The sequence below is a fragment of the Microcebus murinus genome, chromosome 10 (assembly GCF_040939455.1).
Source record: "Microcebus murinus isolate Inina chromosome 10, M.murinus_Inina_mat1.0, whole genome shotgun sequence".
Classification (NCBI taxonomy): Eukaryota; Metazoa; Chordata; class Mammalia; order Primates; family Cheirogaleidae; genus Microcebus; species Microcebus murinus.
This window is the reverse complement of record NC_134113.1, coordinates 4,802,302-4,822,846: the sequence shown is the minus strand read 5'-3', so window position 1 is coordinate 4,822,846 and position 20,545 is coordinate 4,802,302. Positions and strand designations below refer to the sequence as shown.

At 66.5% G+C, this 20,545-nt stretch overlaps 1 protein-coding gene across 3 annotated transcripts in view; it reads left to right on the top strand.

Annotated features, from left to right (window-relative positions):
- Positions 1-19,898, top strand: part of PRR5 (proline rich 5) — a 49,925-nt gene extending 30,027 nt beyond the window's left edge. For 2 of the 3 annotated variants that reach the window (XM_012757527.2, XM_012757519.2), the window contains 7 exons: positions 4,865-4,945; positions 9,547-9,595; positions 11,421-11,478; positions 15,947-16,038; positions 16,462-16,602; positions 17,414-17,549; positions 18,963-19,898. In XM_012757527.2, the coding sequence (XP_012612981.2) occupies positions 4,865-4,945; positions 9,547-9,595; positions 11,421-11,478; positions 15,947-16,038; positions 16,462-16,602; positions 17,414-17,549; positions 18,963-19,438 (1,033 nt within the window). In that variant the 3' untranslated portion in view covers positions 19,439-19,898. The remainder of the gene's footprint in view (positions 1-4,864; positions 4,946-9,546; positions 9,596-11,420; positions 11,479-15,946; positions 16,039-16,461; positions 16,603-17,413; positions 17,550-18,962) is intronic. The other variant, XM_076006922.1, reaches the window with a different exon arrangement.
- The last annotated feature ends 647 nt before the right edge of the window (positions 19,899-20,545 follow it).

Here is a 20,545-nt window from a genome sequence, read left to right as displayed (position 1 = left end):
CCTGGAAGGGTGGGCCTCCTGGGCCTGGGAAGGATGGGCCACTGGGGCCGCGGCCTCCCAGGTGACCCTGGTGGGGTGTTAGACCTGCCGGGGGCCGGGCTGTGGGTGGATCCCTCACCCCCCCCCCGCCCGGGCTTTCTGTGTGGGCAGGTGGGCACCACAGAGACCTGCCCAGCCGGGCTCTAGCCTCACACGGGCCCCAGCCAGCGAGGGAGCCCCCACAGTCTGCCCCTCAGTGCCTTGGCCCTCCGAGCCTGCCCCCCAGCCCAGGCCTCCCGCTCCTGGGCACTGGGGCCTCCCTGAGGGTCCTGCCCTTCTCCCCTCCCCCCACACCCACCCAGCGCTGGGCCTGGGCCTGGGCCTGGGCCTCTGGGACGGGAGGGACCACCCTGCGGTGGGTGATGGGGCCTGCCTGCGGGGGAGGGCTTCCTGGAGCAGGTGGAGGTGGCTGGAGGAGGGGTCGTGGGCAGCCTCCACTCACGGGGCCTCACCCGGAAGTCTCCAGAGAGGTTCCTGTGGTGGCCGCAGGGACCATTTGCACGTGCCCCGACTGGGCCTGCCCGTCTGGCCTGGGAGGCCATGGGCCAGCGCAGCCGGGGTTTCACTTCTATTTTGGGGGACGACACGTCACGTGAGGCCCTCCTGCTCTCCCCACCCTTCCTCTGTCCCCAGTGGCACGCAAGGTTTCTTGTTTACCAAACACCCTCCCCTCCCTCCCTCGCCCAAGAGTTTGCAGAGGAGTGGGTGAGGGGCAGCTCCCGAGAGCCCCATGGGGCGGGGGAGGGGACCACAGGCCAGGCCCCGGGTCTCAATTCTGGCTCTGTTGGCTGTCAAGCTGTGTGACTCTGGGCAAGTCCCTAGACCTCTCTGAGCCCCAGTGTTTTCTCCTGTATCCTGGGGTCTAACAGTCCCTGACACACGCTGGTGGTTAGGAGGAGACTGAGAAACCACGCAGGGCCGGGCCCGGCCGGGCGAGGCTAAGGCGTGGTGGATACGTGCCCCTCCCTGTAGCATAACCACCAGAGACCGCAGAGCACGCTGATTCTGCAGCACCCCAGGAGGTGGCGCTGGACTTACTAATCCCATTGTACAGATGGGAACACTGAGGCACAAGGTGGTGAGGTAGCTTGGCCAAGGCACACGGCCAGGAAGTGTAGCGCTGGGATTCAAACCCAGGCCTGTACCTCAGACCGGCCTAGGGGCTGGAGGAAGTTCAAGGTCCACCCAAGGTCGGGCGGGAGGCTGGGGTGAGGGTGTGGATAGGAAAACATCCCGGGAAATGCTCAGACGCCTGTGCACAAAGAGTAGAGGACAAGTCCCCGCTTGGCCTCGCTCCGTGCAGCCCGTGTGAGGTGGGGGTGGTGACAGGAAGCCGGGTGGACCTCTCCTCCCCAGAACACATGACCAGACGACTGTGGCAGGTGAGGCAGGAGGGGTGGGGAAGGCTCCCTGGGTCAGGTGGAGGGCGAGCCGGGACAGTGGCCTCGAGGGGAAGAAGCGGTTGCTTGAAGGAGCTGGCAGAAGCCGGCGGGGTGCGAGCTCAAGCCCAGGGTGGCGCGAGTGACAGTGGGCGCGAGACTCCCACAGGGCCTCAGGTAGAGGCCCGGGACCTCATGGTGTAGGGTCAGCCCTGGGCAGGGGGCACCGAGTGGGCGGGCCCCGGCAGGTGTACGGGGAGAGGAAGCGGATGCAGGATGGAAGGGCCCTGTTGCTGAGCTGCGAACCGCAGCCTGGGCCAGGGACCCCCGGCCCCGGCCCCTGTGCTTCATTGCACAGGAGACTTCCTGCTTCCTTCTGCCTCGGCCCGTGGGCCGTGCCGTTCTTCCCGCCGAGTTGGGTCCAGCGAAGGGACCACCCTGAGAGAGGCCTGGGCTGCCAGAGAGAAGTAGGGCAGGCCTGCTCTGGGGCCCAGGGGCGTGGCCAGCAGCGCCCCGCCCGCGGCCCCCAGGCTCCCCCAGAGACGGGGGGGCGGCCCAGGCGTCTCCACTCTGCGCAGTTCACTCCCCGCCCGCCCGCAGCCGCTCAGGGCTGGGCGTGAGTGTCCAGCAGTTGGGACTCATGGTGGACGCTGGCTGCCATAGGATGGCCGGCTTCCTGGGGGCTGCTGGACTTCCTGCAGGAGTTTTATCTTAGTCCACTCTGTAAATGGGAAGCAGCTTTACTATGACACATTGTGGGCCTGGGGCCACCCGGGGGCTTCTCACTGGTGAGCACCGTCCTGGCCGCGAACGTGCACCGAGCCCCTACCCTGGGCCAGGCGTCTCGTCCCCCCTGCGCCCTGCGGGTGGGCACTCCCGTGTTACAGACGAGAAACAGAAGTTAGCAAGCCTGCGTCCCCAGACACGCAAACAGGGAGCTTTCGGAGTAGTCCGGCACCCTGGGTCAGGTGACACGTGTCCGGCGTGGTCTTGGCCAGCGCCTGCTAGAAGCGGGTGATAACTCCTGGGCAAAGCTGGCCCGGCCAGGAGCCAGGCGTGGAACCTGAGCATGCGCCCGCACTGCTCAGAGCCTCCTGGAGACACTGGGATGTGAGCCTGTGACCCTGCCTTGATGTCCCCAGGGGACACTAGGATGTGAGCCTATGACCCTGCCCCACTGCCCCCAGGGGACACTGGGATGTGAGCCTGTGACCGTGCCCTGCTGTCCCCAGGGGACACTGGGATGTGAGCCTGTGACGCTGCCTTGATGTCCCCAGGGGACACTAGGATGTGAGCCTGTGACCGTGCGCCGCTGTCCCCAGGGGACACAGGGATGTGAGCCTGTGACCCTGCCCCGCTGACCCCAGGGGACACTGGGATGTGAGCCTGTGACCCTGCCCCACTGCCCACAGGGGACACAGGGATGTGAGCCTATGACCCTGCCCCACTGCCCCCAGGGGACACTGGGATGTGAGCCTGTGACCCTGCCTCCATGTCCCCAGGGGACACTGGGATGTGAGCCTGTGACCCTGCCCCACTGTTCCCTGGGGACACTGGGATGTGAGCCTATGACCCTGCCCCACTGCCCCCAGGGGACACAAGGATGTGAGCCTGTGACCCTGCCCCACTGCCCCCAGGGGACACTGGGATGTGAGCCTGTGACCCTGCCCCGCTGCCTCCAGGGCACAGGGACAGGAAGCCCTGCCCAGACCTGGCTCCGTGAGGGGACACTGCTCTGTGCTTTCCTGCAAAGGACGTAGCCTCTCTGGGCCTCAGTTTTCTCATCTGCAAGATGGGCAGCCAATCGCAGGACAGGGTAGAGTTAATAATGAAAGCCGACGAGGAGATAGGAGCACTGGCCTGCCGTCCCCTCCGAGCTGAGCAGGGCGCAGCTGATTGCAGCAGAGCCACAGCCACGTCCCGAGTACAAGGTGGCAGTGCCACCCAGATCTGGCTCTCGGCCTGGGGAGCTCGTGGCCGGTGGCGACCACTCTCAGGCAAGTGAATCAGTGAAGTGCTGGTAAAGGAGTCTGCACGGGGAGGGAGGGGCCCGAGGGCTTCTTGGAGGGGGCGGGCTCTGGGTCAGGGCCCAGCATGACCAGCTGCTGGCCCCGTGGACAGGGAGAAGGGCCTTCCGGGCAGAGCAGGCAGTGGGAGCCAAGACCCAGAGACGTGCCACCGCGTGGAGGGTCCAGTACTCTGTGGGGTTGGAGCTCCGGATGCCCGGGAGTGGGGCGGGGCGGGGTCCAGAGGAGCCTGGAAGGCCACCTGCAGGACCCTGGGAAGCGTCTCTGGCCGGCAGAAGGGCGGAGGCAGTGGGGAGGCAGGGAGGGGCTGGTGTAATCCGAGGTCCCGGCAGGCGAGGAGGAGGGTGCAGCAGAGAGATCTGGGACACGGAACCGAGGGAAAGTGGAGGGTGAACTTTCCCCAGACACTTCCCACGCCTCCCCTTCGAGCCCGGGGCTGGGCACGCGGTCCTGAGCAGCACCGGGCCCTGCACTCTCGGGTTTACGCATAGCAGTGGAGACAAGTTAATCCCACGCGGCGCGTGGGCACACGCTGGCAAATGCTGGGAACCCCGGTGACAGCTGGTGTCCGGAGAGCTGCGTGGCTGGAAGTGGGGAGAGGCAGGCAGGAGAGGCAGGTGCAGGTAACGCAGGGCGTGCGGGGCTCAGGGCGGCTGGGGGCCACGGGGCCGGCTGGCGGGGCACCAGGGGGCTCCTGGTGGGGAAGGCGCCAGCGCGGGGAGTCGGCGTGCACCCCTCCTCTTCGTGAATAAGGTTCTGCTGGAACACAGCCCCGCGCGTTCCCGGGAGTGTTGTCCACGCCGTCTGCACCACGGCAGCCGAGGTGCGCAGGGGTGGCGGAGACTGGAGGACCCAGAAAACCTGAAACCTCGGTCCTTTGCAGAGACGCCGCCGGCTCCCTCCCGCCGTGGCGGGTCTTCGTGAGCAGGGCGGGGGCGTGATCACGCGCGCACTTTTTACCCTCCCGGGCCGGCACGTGGACGCTCAGCGTGGGTAGGGACGCTGTGTGGAGCGAAAATTAGGGTGGCGTGGAGGAGGAGAAGGGCCCGGAGACATCAGACGCGGGGCAGCGAAAGTCGGCGGTCCCGGGCGTTGGCTGGCCGGGGGGACGGCTCACGAGCACAGGAAGGAAGCTGAGCTCGCCGGGGTTGGGCTGCAGAGCGTGTGCCCGGGCAGGGGACGTCCTGGACAGGTCACCGGGAGGCACCTGGTGACACAGGCCCGGGCTCCGGGTGGGCCGGCTGGGGGTGCAGGGTCAGTCACAGCGTTAAACGTGTGGACGGCCGTTCCTGCTCTTCTAATAGTGAGTCTTGCGCGCCCCGTTCCCAGCAGAACAGGAGGGGCGGGCAGGAGAGGGGGCTGGGGGGCCGGGGCAGGGGTCTGGGGACCCTGGGTGTGACGTTCCTCTTCCTCCCGCAGCATCCACAACGGGGTGATTGCCGTCTTCCAGCGCAAGGGGCTGCCCGACCAGGAGCTCTTCAGCCTCAACGAGGGCGTCCGGTGAGTGCCGGGGAGGCGGGCCCGGGCGGGAGGCCACAACCCCCCAGCCACGACCCCACCAGCCACGCCCCACCAGCCATGACACCCCAGCCACGCCCCACCAGCCACGGCCCCCTAGCCACGACCCCCCAGCCATGACCCCCAGCCACGCCCCACCAGCCACGGCCCCCTAGCCACGACCCCCCAGTCATGACCCCTAGCCACGACCCCCCCCAGCCACGCCCCCAGCCACGCCTCACCAGCCACGCCCACCAGTCACGACCCACCAGCCATGCCCCACCAGCCATGACCCACCAGCCACGCCCACCAGTCACGACCCACCAGCCATGCCCCCCCAGCCATGACCCACCAGCCATGACCCCCGGCCACGCCCCACCAGCCACGACCCCACCAGCCACGACCCACCAGCCACGCCAGGGGCTCGGTCTCAGAGGCCACATGAGCAGGGGCCGCAAGGCCCGGGCTGGGTTTCCCGAGCTGCCGTGTGGGGCTTGACCCCGGCTGGCGCCCCGAGCCGCCACCCCTGCTGGGGACGGTCTTCAGGGGAAGCTGGGTGGGACCTGGCTGCGCCTTGCGGCAACGCCCACCCGGCCCCGCCTTGTCCAGCGTCAAGAGGGACATTTATCCTGGTAAAGAGGAAGGACCCACCTGCCTCTTGACGAGTGTCATTCCGGAAAGGCAGTTACAGCCGGCCAGCACCCTGGTTTCCTGCGAAGAGCCGGGAAATGAGGACGGTGAGGCAGTGAGGGCGGGCGGCAGCCACAGCTGCTGCCGGAGCCGGGCGGGCCCAGGGAGTCTGCAGGCATGTGTGTGTCGTGCGGGAGGCAGAAGCTCAGAGAGTTCGAGACATCTGTCCAGGGTCACACAGCTGCTGCAGGGGGGCATGACCCAGTTCTGTGACGCTTCCCTCGGAGCCCCGTCCCTGTGTCAGAAGAACCCGGGAAACAGGCAGTGAACCTCCCCTGGCTGTTAGAGGGGGGCATGAGAGTCAGTGGGCCAGATTTTTATTCGTAGGTGTCCTGTTCCCACCCTGTGTGGCAGAGCTGAGAGGACCCTTACGTGTGGGTAAACCGAGGCCAACGTGTCACTTGTTCGGGTCATCCTGCTTTGCTCTGGATCATCCGGCCTGGCCAGGGTGGGGCCCCAGGAGCCCCATTTTCCTGGTACCCCTCTGATTAGGGAAACAGGAGTTTGTGACAAGCCTGAAGAATCTCCTCCTAGCCTGGGCAACGCAGTGAGACCCCATCTCTGCAGAAAAATTTAAGCCGAGCGAGATGGTGCGTGCCTGTAGTCCCAGCTACTCGGGAGTCTGAGGCAGGAGGATCGCTTGAGCCCAGGAGTTCAGTTGCATGGAGCTGTGATTGTGCCGCTGCACTGCAGCCTCAGCCTGGGCAAAAGAGCAAGACCCTGTCTCAAAAAAAAAAAATCTGGAGAGTGTTTGAACAACAAGCAAAGGAAGGAGTTTTCAATTCATGGGCACGGCAGCAGGCACAGCCCCGGCATTGGCTAAGGCCCCCGGCCCCCCGGCCTGAGCAGCGTGGACGGGCGTCTGTCCTGATGTTGCTGCGAGCCTCTTCTCCCCGGGCCCCGCCGGCCTGACCCCTGGGAGCTGGCACCGTGCCTGGAGCGTGTGCCGCACGGGGCACAGAGAAGCCACCGGCTCCCAGGCCCCCCTCACCAGCCAGGGACCCTCACCCATGAGAACGAGTAGAAATGGGTGTCGTGTGGGGCCTCGAGCTCCTGGGCAGCTGGGTTATCTGGGGCAACTTCTTTTTAACCAGTTAAAAATTAAATTCTAGAAATCTTTAAGTCATAACAAGAAGGCCGTTTTCACGAAGTCTTTCTCTGTGCCAGCCTTGGGCACGCAGCGTTCTGTACCTTAAACTCCCCCGCTCCTCACGGCAGCCCCATGGGTGGGCGCCGGATCAGCTCCACTGCACAGATGAGAAGACTGAGGCCCAGAGCGGCGGAGCGGGTCGTTTGCCTGCTCAGGACTGGCGGGTGGAGCTGGCGCCCAGGCCCCGGGCTCCAGGGCCTGTGGGTCGTTCAGAGCCCCCCGCCCACTCGGCTCTTGCTCACGTGGCCACGTTAAATGGGGTGCATCAACTATGCAGATTTGGTCCAGAACTGGTCACTAGCGTTGATCCCACGAGAGGCTGTGACTGGAGCCATGGGCTGCACCAGCCTCCGAATGTTCCCCTCGGTTCTTAAGGCTGCTTAGTGGGATTGGGGGCCAGGGGTGCCCTGTTCGTGCCAGGCACAGGCAGGTGGGCAGGGCCTGGGCTGGAGTAGTGAGTGAGGACTCTGATGTGTGTGTGTACGCTTTTTATTTATTGAGATATAATTGACTGTATGTAAACCTTTTGTTTATTGAGATATAATTGATTGTGTGTATATAAACCTTTTGTTTATTGAGATATAATTGATATACCATGAAGTTCACACTTTTGAAGTGTGCAGTCCAGTGGCTTTTAGCACATTCAGTGTTGTACAGCCATCACCACTGTTTGCTTCCGGAACATTCTTATCAGCCCGAGAGGAAAGTCCGTCCCATTAGCAGTCGCTCCTTGTCGCTCCCGCAGCCCCGGCAAGTCGGGTGCCAGGCAGCTGTCGCGTGGGTCTGCCTGACCGGGCGTTGTACGTGGGGTCATGTACGTGGGGTCGCAGCACGTGGCCTTCCGAGGCGGGCTGCTTTCACGTCGCATAGCGCTCTGCAGGTGCATACGTGTGGGGGCGTGCTTCAGTACTTTGCTCACTTTACGGCCGAGTGACAACCCACTGCACGCGTGGAGAGCACACGGTGCACGTCTGCACGCCGACGGACATGTGGGTTGTTTCCACCTTTTGGCTCCTACGAGGGATGCTGCTGGGAGCGTCTGTGTGCGAGCTTCCGTGTGGCGTGTGTTCGTTTCTCTCGCGTGTGCCTGGGAGCGGAGTTGCCGGGTCACCTGGTCACTGTGTCAGCTCTCGCGTGTACCTGGGAGCGGAGTTGCCGGGTCACCTGGTCACTGTGTCAGCTCTGAGAGCACCTGCCTGCCGCGTTTCCACGGTGGCTGCACTGCTCTGTGCTCTCGCAGTGCAAGCAGTGTGGGTGTTCAGTGGGGATGGTGGGGGGGGTCGGCGGGGACGGGGGAGGGTCAGCGTGGGGGGTTAGCGGGAGCTGGGGTGTCGGTTGCTCTGCATTCTCGGCAGCACTTGTCACTGTCCAGTTTTCACTGCGACCACACCAGTGAGCATGCAGCGTGCCTCCCTGCGGTTCCGATTCGCGTTTCCCTGGTGACCGAGCATCCTGAGCATCTTTCCATGGGTTCGTTGGCCGTTTGTGTGTCTGCTTTGGAGAAATGTCTGGTCACATCCTTTGTCCATTTCTTGATTGGGCCGTTTGTGTTTTTGTGGTTGAGTTTTAAGCGTTCTTTACGTTTTCTGGATCTGGACCCTCATCTGACACTGATGTGTGAGTCTTTCCTCCTGTTTGGCGAGTTGGCTTTTCCGCTGTCTCGGTCGTGTCCCTGAAGCGCCAGAGGTTTCAGTTCGGGCGTGGTCCAGTCCTCTCGCCGTCTCCTGGTTCCTTCCTTTGGTCGCTTTTCTTCTGAGGCACAGAGGTGTGCGCGCATTGCAGAGAGGTCTTTAGACACAGGGAAAAATCCCAGAGCGTAGGTCCCTCTGGGTTGCAGAGGGCTGCCAGGTTAAGGACCCAAGTCAAGTCTCTTTTTATCTTGGTGGCTTTGGATGGCATTGTCCCTGAAGGACACCCGGGGTGACCCACCTTAGAATCTGAGGCTCTGGGTGCCCTGGCTGTGGTCGGTCGTGAAGGCCTCCGAGCCCCCCCCCCCACGCCGCACCGTGGCCGGGGCTGCCCGTGTTGTCCTGCAGGGTGCTGCCGGGGCGTCCGTCCTCGGGGGCGGCCCCTCCCCAGCGTCCCATGTGACCCCTACTGGTCTGCCGTGGGCTGTGAGAAGCTCGGCACTGACGGTGCCTGTGTGGTTGTGGTCTGTGGTTGGCGTGGAAGGTGGCGCTCCCTGCTCTCAGCGCCGGATGTGCAGGATTGTCAGCATCGAATGCAAAGGACGAGGGTCAGGTCCGAACCCGGCCATGTCCTGCGTGGTCTTGAACCAGTCCCTGGACCTCCGTGAGCCTCTCTTGCCCCCCCTGTGAGAGGAGAGCCCTGATCAGCGCCGTGGGTGAAGACTGAATGGGGTTCTCTGGAGTAAAGCAGGAAACACCCGGAAGAAGCTCCACGGGGGTCAGGATTTGGGCGGGTGGAAGGGGGCAGCTGGCCGTTGCAGGCCCAGCCCTGCCAGGCGTCTGCTGGAGAAAGTATGAGACACGGCCGCCTGCCTTTCCCCGTGGGGACCCCTCAGCTTCCTCATCTGTGAAATGGGTGCGGGGACCAACTTGGTGGGCCACAACTCTGGACCGTGGAGGCCCAGATATGGAGCCACCCGACCGGGCCCTGCTCTCTGGATGGGTGGGACTGTCCCAACCTTTGGGCTGAGCAGGTTGGTCTCCTGCCGCCCAGGAGGCCCCACCCCAGTCCCGGGCCCAGGCCGCCATGCTGCCGTGAGCTCTCTGACTCACTCTCTTTCCCCTCCCGCCCGCAGGCAGCTGCTGAAGACGGAGCTGGGGTCCTTCTTCACGGAGTACCTGCAGGTGGGTGGGGCGCGCCGCCGGCCACGCTGGCTGCGCCTCCCGCGGGGGCCCGAAAGGAGGGGGAGGCACCTGCTCTCGGTGGGCACGGGGCCCTGGCTCCACCGCTGTCCGCCTGGGGTTCCGAGGACTCACTGCTCCATGACTCAGTTTCCCCACACAGCCTATGTGGAGCGCTGCGAAGGTTAATGATCGTAAGGCACAGGTGACGTCTTAGCGCTGCGCTGGGCACGTATGGACCCGGAGTTCTGGTGCCCATTCCCCTCCTCCCAGAACGTCGGTCCGGGATCCCAGACGCCATGTCTGTGTCGTCTGCGCAGCCCTGAGCCCTGCGCCTCGCAGTGACACCATCGCTGTGGCGTGAGCGTCCGCCAAGCCTGTGTCCCGGGCACTGCCGCACTTAGCATCTGTTGCTCCCCACCCGGCCACAGGCCTGCACGGGCAGGGGACGCACGGAGCCTGGGGCTCGGAGCGGTGGAGGGACCTGCCTGAGGTCACAGGGCGGGGGCGGGGCACTGTGAGACATGTGGCCCCCTGCAGACCCCGCCCTGTGCAGGCTCAGAGTGGGGCGCCGCCCTGCCCAGAGGGTGGGCCAAGGGTGGGCCTGCGGTTCCTCAGAGCGCATGGTTTGGGGGTTTAAAAATTACTATTATTGGCCGGGCGCGGTGGCTCACGCCTGTAATCCCAGCACTCTGGGAGGCCGAGGTGGGCGGATTGCTCCAGGTCAGGAGTTCGAAACCAGCCTGAGCAAGAGCGATACCCCATCTCTACTATAAATAGAAAGAAATTAATTGGACAACTAATATATGTAGAAAAAATTAACCGGGCATGGTGGCGCATGCCTGTAGTCCCAGCTCCTCGGGAGGCCGAGGCAGGAGGATTGCTTGAGCCCAGGAGTTTGAGGTTGCTGTGAGCTAGGCTGATGCCATGGCACTCACTCTAGCCTGGGCAACAGTGAGACTCTGTCTCAAAAAAAAAAAAAAAAAAGTCACTATTATTTAACAGCTTCATCGAGGCATAACTCACATGCCATACTGTCCCCCATCACAGGGTACAATTTAGCAGTTTTTAGGGTATCCACAAAGTTGTGCGACCATCGCCACCATCCAATTCCAGAACTTCTGGTCGTACCGAAAGGATGCTCCCCTCCCCCGCCCTCCCCAGCACGAGGACAGCGGCCGCTGTCCGCTTCCCACCTCCACGTCTGCCCGCCCCGGGCGTGATCTTGGCGTGATCTCACGTCTGCGGGGTCGCAGCCATACGGCACGCGGCCGCTCGTGTCTGGCTCCTCTCGCCCGGAGCGACGCCGGCGGGGCTCGTCCTGGCTGGAGCATGCGTCAGCACTTCATTCCTCCGCGGCTGAGTAATGTCCCGCTGCGTGGACAGGCCACCCTTTATGCGTCTGCCCTGCGTTGGTGGACGCTCGGGTTGTTGCCGCCTCTCGGCCGCTGGGGGCATGGCTGAGACCACACGTCCGTGCCCGGCCAGGGTGCACGTGCAGGGTCCACGAGGTGTGGCGGTGGCCCGCAGGCCCCCTCTTGCCTCAAAGTCCTTTCTTCACCGTGAGATGTGCAAGGCCCCCAGCTCGGGGGGCTCCGGGATGTCCCCATGGCCACCACCTCCTCTGCCGTGACAGCCCCAGGTCAGGCCAGGCGTGGCCTCCCAGGGCGAGCTGAGGCTCCAGCTCGACGCCGTCGGGCTGTGGGACCTCAGTGCGTCACTCCCCCCTCTGGGCCTCGGCTGCCTGGTGAACTTTGGGGTCCCTGCTGCCTGGGGACACCCCAGGGCACCCACAGGACAGTGATGGCACCTCTGTGTGTCCCTGCAGAACCAGCTGCTGACCAAAGGCATGGTGATCCTCCGGGACAAGATCCGCTTCTACGAGGGTGAGTGTGGCGGCCTGTGGCCGGGGCCGGGCTGCGTGCCGGCGTGGCTGCTGGGAGTCGTGGCACGGCCCGGCCTCTCTGCCCTCAGCACTCTGGGCAGGGGTGCGGCTCTGGCCAAGACCAAACGCAGCCTGGCGGAGCAGGGCCGAGATCTGCACCCACAGTAGGGCCTTGGGAGAGGGTCTGCCCAAACCTACCAGAGCCAGGAAGGTCCCCGCCTCTGGGGGAGGGGACCCATGCCCACACCCATGGGGCTTTCTGTCCCTGGGTGGTCCCACCCAGAGGCCTAGGGGGACCCCGGTCTGGGTTTTGAGGCTCGGAGGGCAGAGGTGGCCCCGGGGCTCACAGATGGAGGGGCAGGCGTTCGCGGCTGCTGACCTGAGCATGGTGGAGGGAGTTTCGGTGAGTTTTCTCTTTCAAGGATCACACCCACCCTAGGCGGCCTTCAGGTCGTTGTTCCCAAGTGGGTTCAACACAGTAATGACAGGCGGTCTGTCCGCGCCACACGGCACGTCAGGGGAGAGGCAGCATTCGAACCCTTTGCCCTTCCAGGGGCCCCGAGGTTCCCGCTGGCCTCTCTGCCCTGCACAGGCCTCAGCAGGTGGGCGGAGGCCTTGGCCACCTGCCGGGTCCTGGGCTCCCAGGTTTGAGTGGTTTGGGGCAACAGCCGAAATGCGGGCGTCCTCGTGGGAGTGAACCCGTGTGGGGGAAGGTCAGGTGAGGGGACGGCTCAGCTCTAACCAATCTCCCCCACTCGGGGCCTGCTGCCCGCCAAGCCCTGTGCTGGGTTCAGGCTCCCTGACCGTTGGTTGAGCACCTACTATGCGCCCGGCACCGGGCAGGTGCACGCTCTGCGCCAGACTCTCTCTGCTGTCTCATTTGATCCCCGGCAACCCTGTGCGGGAGCCACGATTACCATCCCCACTGAGCATGCGGGGAGGGAAAGGCACCGAGAGGTCCCGTGTGTGGCCTAGGCCACATGGCTGCTCCGTGGCAGAGCCAGGGTGCAAAGTGGGGAACTGAGGCTCGAGCCCACACTCTGCGCTCTGCTGCTCCAGGTCCCTGTGAGGCCTTGCTCTGACCCTGGGGAGAAGGGGTGCTCCCCGGTTCACAGAGGGGACACTGAGGCCTGGCGGCGTGGCGTGTTCCTCCGGCACCTGCGCTGCGTGCAGTGGGTGGGCCGGCCGCGGCAAGAGCAGGAGGCTGTGAGAACCGTCAGCCCCAGAGGGGCGGCACAGGCAGCCGGAGACCCAGGATGGCTTCCTGGAGGAGGCAGCCTGTCAGCTGGGGCCGTGGCACTTGGCATCGAGGAGGGTGCCCTCCCGCGCCCCTCCTGACTCGGCACATTCCCGGGTGCCTGCGCCGCCCACCAGCTCTGGCGCAGGGGAGCGGGATGGGGGAGAGGGGCTTTGTGTGGCGTGTGGAGCTCTGCCCGGGCAGCAGTGAGCGCCTGCCTGGCGGAAGGGGCCGGAAGGGGCCGAGGGCGGCAGGGCAAGCCCCGCCCAGGGGCTCTGCCCCACCCCCTGCCTGACCTCCCGGCCTCCGGGATAGGCCTGCAGCTCCAGGCTGGGAGTGGGAGCGCTGGCCTCCAATTCCCACAGCCTTTCCTCCCTGGCCTCAGTGCCCCACCTTAGCACCGTGGGGTGGGACGGGCTCTGTCCACAGGAGGGCTCACTACCTGTCAGGCGCAGGTGGCCTCCGGGAACCCAGAGATAAACCAGATGGTGACAGTGCAGTGCGATGAATGTCAAGGGGAAGGGAAGGGCTAATTCCACTTTGGCAATCAGGGAGGGCTACATGGAGGTGGTGGCTCCGAAGCAGGGCCTCAAAATGTGGGTGGCTGGTCCCCTTTGGTCCCCATGCCGCTGACTCCGTGCCCTGAAGGGTGGCCTTAGAACTTCCCTTCCCTGCTCCCCACCCAGTTGTATGTCCCAGTGGGACTTCTGGAGACAGCTCGCAGCCAGGGAGGGTGTGGATGGAGGCAGGGTGGGGGCCCCGAGTGGGCAGCCCCGGACCTCGCCACCTGCCCCTTCTCTCCAGCCTCCAGGGAGGCCTTGGACTTAGACCCCCGAGCAGAGCGGTTCCTGGGAGTGGGAAGCTTGGAGGACCAGTCTGGGGGTAGAGGCCCCCAGGAAGAGGTGAAGGCTGGACCACGCCTGAGGCTGTGGTTTGACGTCTCCATGTGGCGGTTTACGGAAATCGGCTCCGCTGCCACCAGGGTCACTCGTTGGCAGCCAGAAACTCAGGAGCTCTGAGGAGGGGCCCATGGTCCTCTCCGGCCCCGGGCCTGGGACGTGCGTCTCTCGCCCGCCAGGGAACCTGAGCCTGGTCTAGGTCATGCGACCAAACCGCACCTTCACATACTGGCCTCCGTGTGCCACGGCCAGCGCCCGGCCAGACACCCTCGGCCCCACTCACGGAGCCTCTGCCGTGGCCTCTGTCACTGCCCTGCGGTCCTCACCGTCCCTTGGTCTTTGTGGGTTGTGAGACTTGAGCCAGGTCAGCCCGGTTCCTTCCTGTCTCGGCCCCTGAGTGGAGGAGGGGAGAGGACGCACTGTGACCGGCCCCGGGGCCGCGACCACCACGTGTGCTGGCTGCCCGCGGGGCCCAGCTCCGCCGCTGTGGGCACGAGCCACGCACGGCACGGCGCACACGCACACCCAGCCGCGCCCCCGGAGCAGAGCCGGGGCAGTTCCATTGCAGCTTGCACCCTGCCCGCGTGGGCGCTCATCGCGCCCATGTGCAGAGGGGCTGCCCCAAGTCTCGGCTCGGGGACTTCCCTGGGGCCCCCAGCGTGGCGGGAAGCAGGGCCTGACCCCGGGCCCCTGACTCGCTGACCCTGGCAGCCCCGCCACTCTGCCCGGAGCACAGTCCCTGGCGGCGAGCGCGGCCAGCAGACGAGGCCACCCCTCCTGGCCAGTGCGGCCTCTGTGTTTTACGGCGTCTGCTCTCCGCGGCGTGTCCGCCCCGTGGGCCGGAGAACGGCCTGTGCTCAGCAGAACGCTGGCCTGGCGGGCGCCCAGGCCACCCCACGGCTGGCAGGGACTAAGCCGCCTTTCTTCTCGCCGCGCCGGCAGGGAACTGAAGGGACTTTGTGTGCGGGCGCCGTTCCACGGGGCAGTGAGCGCCCGCCCAGCCCAGGCATTCCTGCCCGCCTCCGGCCCCTCCAGCGCCAGGTGTGGGCCACCTGGGAGGCCACCGGGCCACACTCAGGGCTGCCCCTGGCCGGCCCTGCCAGCAGTGCTGGGGCCCACGCAGACCTGGCTTTTGGGGAGGGGCGCGGGTCCCAAGAAACGTGAGGAAAAGGCCCTTGTCTGGCCTCAGCGTTCCCATGGAAACCTCCAGGCAGTCCTGGCCTGACCTGCAGGCGAGGTGGCCGGCGTGCGCGACTCTCCCCTCCTCGCTGGGAGTCACCCCCAGCAGCCCCTTTTTCCCAGCCGTTGGCTAGCCTGGCTCCCAGGCGGGGCCCCTCCCGGCAGCAGAGGCCTTGGGGACGCGTGCCAGGGCCTGCTCAGCCGCGGGCCGGCAGCCCACACCCAGCTTCTCTGCGCCATCCAGGCAGAGAGGCCGAGGGCTCCGCGTGCTGTGTCTCCTGGCGGAGCCCAGAGCCAGCGCGGGGCACTTGGGCTGCCCTCATCTCCCGGGCCGGCAGAAATGCCCGCTGAGCTTGTCTGTCTGCTCAGAGGTTCACACGCCAAGATGTGCCGCCACGTGCCGTCAGTCTGGCAAGCCCAGCCCCCGTGTCCAGTATGGATAGCACCTCCTCCAGGAAGCCCTCCCTGCCTGACCCGCTCTCCACCATCCTTCCTTGGACGTGGTCCTCGTGGCTCCCCGGATCTCACCACGGGCAGCCTGGGCTGGCCCTGGGCCCTGGGGGTCACTGACCATGGTAGACCCTTTTCTCAGAAGCTGAGTCTTTCTCTGCTCAGTGGAGGCCACCCTGGCCACTGTCCTTGTCGCTGCCACTCGGTGTCCCGCTCCCTGTGGTGTGACGGGCCTGGGGACGCTTGGGCTCAGCTGGGTCCCCGCCGCCCAGCACGAGGCCCGGCACCGAGTCGGTGCTATGTTGGCGGGCGGGCGCTCGCTGCTTGGCAGGGCTGTTGCAGGGAGCGGCGAGAGCAGGGAGAGCAGGAGCTGCTGTGCGGGCACACGAGTGCGGGGCTCGTGGGCGACAGGAACTAGCACCTGGCATCTGCGGGCACCGGACCCTGTGCCGAGTGCCCAGTGCCGCCAGCTCTGGGAGGTCGGCCCCGTTACCGTCCCGTTTCCCAACCGGAGAAGCTGAAGTTAAGCGGAAGGCCTGGGGCCTCAGCTGCCAGTGACTGGGCTGGATGTGGCCTCAGGCTGGTGCCTCTGGACCCCAGAGCCCAGGCCGGCCCCTCCCGCCGCCTCCGGCCCGTCCTGGGAGAGCGGAAGCGTCTGCCGGAGCCTCTTGGGGCCAGGTGGTGACGGCCCCCCGTGCCCACAGGACAGAAGCTGCTGGACTCTCTGGCCGAGACCTGGGACTTCTTCTTCAGCGACGTGCTGCCCACGCTGCAGGCCATCTTCTACCCGGTGCAGGTGAGCGGCCCAGCCTGGGGAGGGTGGAGGGGGAGCCCCAGGAGCCTGTGCCACCTGGGACCCAGGGCGGTAGCACCCCCACCCTGGCCTTGCTCCGGGGAAGGAGGCTCCCGGGGACGAGTGCGCCTGCCGTGGCCTGGGCTGGCTGCGCCTGGCCTTCCCTGGGCCTCTCGGAACCTGTTTCCTAAACACACAGGATGCAAATAAGGCCGGCTGCCTCCCTGTAAAGCTCAGCAGTGAGGCCCGGGGCTGTGTGTGGCGGTGACCCTTCCCCTGCCAGAGGAAACTGAAGGGGCCCTGTGTCCTTGGGGCAGGGTCACCGTGGGGTGCAGGGGGCCTGGGGGGTCAGCAGGTCCGTTCCCCGGCATCTGGGGGCAGGGGACTAGGCCCAGGTGACGCGGCAGGGCGGTTCTGTGTCCGCAGGGCAAGGAGCCGTCGGTGCGCCAGCTGGCCCTGCTGCACTTCCGGAACGCCATCACCCTCAGCGTGAAGCTGGAGGACGCGCTGGCCCGGGCCCACGCCCGCGTGCCCCCGGCCATCGTGCAGATGCTGCTGGTGCTGCAGGTGGGCGCTGGGGGACAGGGGATCGGACCCGGGTCCGGGGCGCGTCCGGGGTCCGAGGCAGAGCCCGAGACGAGGCTTTATGGGCACGTGACTTAGGACGGGGACCCTCTGGGAGGAACCTGCCGGGGAGAGAGAGGCAGGAGGGTGGGTTCAGGAGAGAACACGGGTGCCTGGGAGGGTGGACAGGCCCAGGCCGTGCCCTCGGGCAGGAGGCTGGGCCCTTGTACACGGATGCCGTCGGCCTGGGGCTGTGGCTCCACACATGGTGGCCCCCGACGTCTGTCCTGATGGCTTCTGTCCTCGAGGACAGCTCTGGGAGGGGCTCCAGGGTTGCTGTCAGTGGCCACACTCGCGACAGCCGGGGCGGGGGTCCTGTCCCAGGGAGGGGAGTGGCGGCACCACAGCCCCCGCCGAGCTGCCTGTCTAGGTGCCCTCAGGGAGCCAGTGGGGGGGGGGGCGGATGAGCCAGTGCGGCCATCCCCGGGCGGGGTCCGCAGGCGTCTCCCAGCACGGGCAGGACTCCAGCGCAGGAACTCCCGGGGGCAGGGAGGGCAGGGTGGGTGGTGAGCGGCGGCGTTTGGCCAGAGGGCCCCTTTCCCTGAGCCATCGAGGTCTCCCAGGCCCCTGACGGCTGCTGTGTGCGGCAGGCGGCCACCGAGGGTGTGGAGCACCAATGACTCGGGCCACACGCTCTGAGAGGGGCTGGGGGGGTGCTGTGGGCCCTGCGTGGGGGCAGAGACCCCCTGGGAGTGGGGGAGGGGGCTGGGGGCCGGCAGGCTCGGGCCTGTGACCCTCCCTCGTGCTCTTGCAGGGGGTGCACGAGTCCAGGGGCGTGACGGAGGACTACCTGCGCCTGGAGACGCTGATCCAGAAGGTGGTGTCGCCGTACCTGGGCACCTACGGCCTCTACTCCAGCGAGGGGCCCTTCACCCACTCCTGCATCCTGGGTAGGGGTCCGCCCGGGCTGGGGCAGGGGTGGCGGAGCCAGCCTCCCGCTCGGGATTGGCTTCTCAGGCGTGCGGCACTCCCGCCCTGAGTGTCCGCCAGCCCTGCCGTGCGCTGGCCTGGACAGCAGGGTGGGGGCTGGGCAGGCAGCCCCACGAGGCCACTGTTCCCCGGGGGTCACATCTGTGCTCGGTGACCAGAGGTCGGCCAGACAGGGCGTTGTCCACGGGCAGATGCCGGAGCCCGAGGACTCCTGCAGGGACAGAGGATGGCCAGTGGGGTCCTGGGTGGGCGGGGCAGGCCGGGGGGGGGGGCGGGGGGCGTCCGGGGCCGCCTGGCCCATCCAGCAGGAGCCGCCATGTTGCTCCCTTGATAGAGCCTGTTAGTCCATTCAGCAGCGTCACCTGAGCACCTACTGTGTGCCCAGCCTCACCCCCACTGGCTGTGGTCCCACAGGGGAAGCAGACCAGCGAGTACCCAAGGTGGCATTGCACTGAGGGACAGGGACATCCCAAGCCAAGGGGACAGGTGGCATAAGGGCCACTTGGGAACATGCCCTCCATGCAGAGTGGCACCTCTGTGCCCACCTGCTGGCATAAAACCCAATGTGTCCTGCCAATGTGTCCCAGCTCAGGCAGGGCCCCTGCAGCCGAGGGGACTCTGAGCCCCAGCTGGGCAGGACGGACCCCATGGCCTCCCAGGCCAGGGAAGACCCTCAAGGCCCTTGCTGCGCTCAGCACTGCCACCTGGTGGTCACTGTTGGGACTGCAGGGCCCCGCGTGGGCCTGGCCTCTGCCACCAGGACCACTGCCTCCCGCCCAGATGACCGATGGGGCCTCCTACCTGGGTCCCTGAGTCTGCCCTCATCCCCTACAGCCTGATACTCTCCACCCAGTGGCCATTGAGGCCCGCCGAAAGCTGCCCCTCAGGATAGACTCCCAGCCTGGCCTTACGTGGGGGGCCTCCGCCACCTGCCCCCAGCGTGGCCGCGACCTGACCCTGTGGCTAGCCCACGCAACACACGGACACCGGGAGACCAGCTCTCAGGGCAGGGGCCGTGTCTGCCTGGGAAGGTGCTGGCACCTGGCAAGCGCCAAGACCCGTAGGCTTCCACCGGTGGGGAAACTGAGGCACGGAGGGAGTACGTACCAGTAACTTACCTGGGGTCATTTACAGGTCACTGGCAGGGTGCAGATTCCAACCTGGGCAGGTGACTCGAGGCCCTGCCCATCGAGGGGTCACTGGGACCTGACCTGGCGTCAGAGCCGGGACCCGAGTCCCCGTGGTGCCCGGCGGGCCGGGCCAGGCTCTGCGTCAGTCAGGCCTGCCCCGCGGGCGCCAGGGCGAGCCGGCGCGAAGGAGCAGGCGGGCGCGTGGCCGCCCTGCCCCGCCCGTGACCGTGCCTCTCCCTGCAGAGAAGCGCTTCCGGCGCCGCTCCCGCTCGGGGGACGTGCTGGCCAAGAACCCGGTGGTGCGCTCCAAGAGCTACAACACGCCGCTGCTGAACCCCGTGGCCGAGCACGAGGCGGAGGGCGCCGCGGCCGGCGGCACGAGCATCCGCCGGCACTCCGTGTCCGAGATGACGTCCTGCCCCGACACCCAGGGCTTCTCCGACTCGCCCGGCCAGGGCCCCGCGGGGGCCTTCCGCCCCTCCCCGGCACCCCGCTCGGGGCCCTGCCCCAGCAGACTGTGCCCGCCCGGCCAGCCCCCCGAGCACAGCCGGGGCCCGGAGCGCGGCTCCCCGCCCACGTCCAGCCCCGAGAACCTGGTGGACCAGATCCTGGAGTCCGTGGACTCGGACTCCGAGGGCATTTTCATTGACTTCGGCCGGGGCCGCGGCTCTGGGGTGTCCGACTTCGAGGGACCCGGGGGCCGGCAGAGCGTCGTGTGAGGGCCTGGGGCCGGCCGCACGTCTTCTCTGGCCCCCAGGAGTGCGTGTCCCCGTGTGTGCGTGTGAGACTTTTATACCTTGTCCCGTCCTGGCCAGCCCTGACCCTGGCCCCGGTCACTTTATGCTCCCGAGTCTGTGCTGGGAACATCGGCCTCCCCACCTCAGACCGGGTCCGTTCTGGGGGCGACTGAGCCGGCGTCACCCAGGTGTGCAGGGCAGCCTCGTGGCGTGGGCAGGTGGGCCACACGCTACTGCCCCAGCCCTGCCGTGTGCACACCCACCCACGGAGAACGTGAATCCGTGTGTTCTGCACGTGCCGGGCCCCGGAACGGCCGGCCTGCGGTGCACCTGCCTTCCAGCGCACCCTCACCTGGGCGTGTGGCTGTCCCAGAAGTCCTGCCTCTGCCTGGGTGGCCGTGGGGGCAGGGTGGGGGGGTGGAATAAAACCTGTCGTCCTGGCTCCCAGGCTCCTGTGTGCAGTGCAGGCCCCACAGACGTCTCCCCAGGGTGCCCACCCTCGGTCCCTGCCTTGAGGGGCCTCCCCACTCCTGGGGGGGACAGGTTCCCAGGGAGGAGGTGGCCTGCCCTGTTATCCAGCCGCAGCTAGCTTCCTGCTTGGCTTTCCCTGCCCCTGACAGAGGGTCCTCGAGGAAGAGCTGGGACACCAGGGATCGGGGGCTGGGTGCCGGTCACAGGCCCTGCTGCGAGGGGTCCAGCTCTGGCTGTGCCACTGGTGTTAGAGCCCCTAAAGCTGGGGAGGTGGCACATGACCCCCTGAGCCCCAGGTGCTGGAGAGGAGCCAGGCGGGGTGGGGGTGACCTGCTGGAGGCCACCTGGGCCAGGAGGGGTGATCTAACACCTCCCGCGGCCACTTCTGCAGCCTTGCTGCCGCCAGGTGGGGGTTCCCTGAGCCCTTGGGGTCAGGAGGTTCCCTTGTGGCTGCAGCCAGGCAGGGGCTGCTCCCTGCCCCTGGTGAGCTGAGAGCCGCTGAAGGCCAGCCTGGCACCAAGGGCAGCCAGCACTCGGGGCAGAAGCTCAGCCTGGGGGAGGCGTCTCTGGGCCCCCCTTGTAAAGGGCCAAGGGTCTGTGTGACCTCCAGAGAAGAGG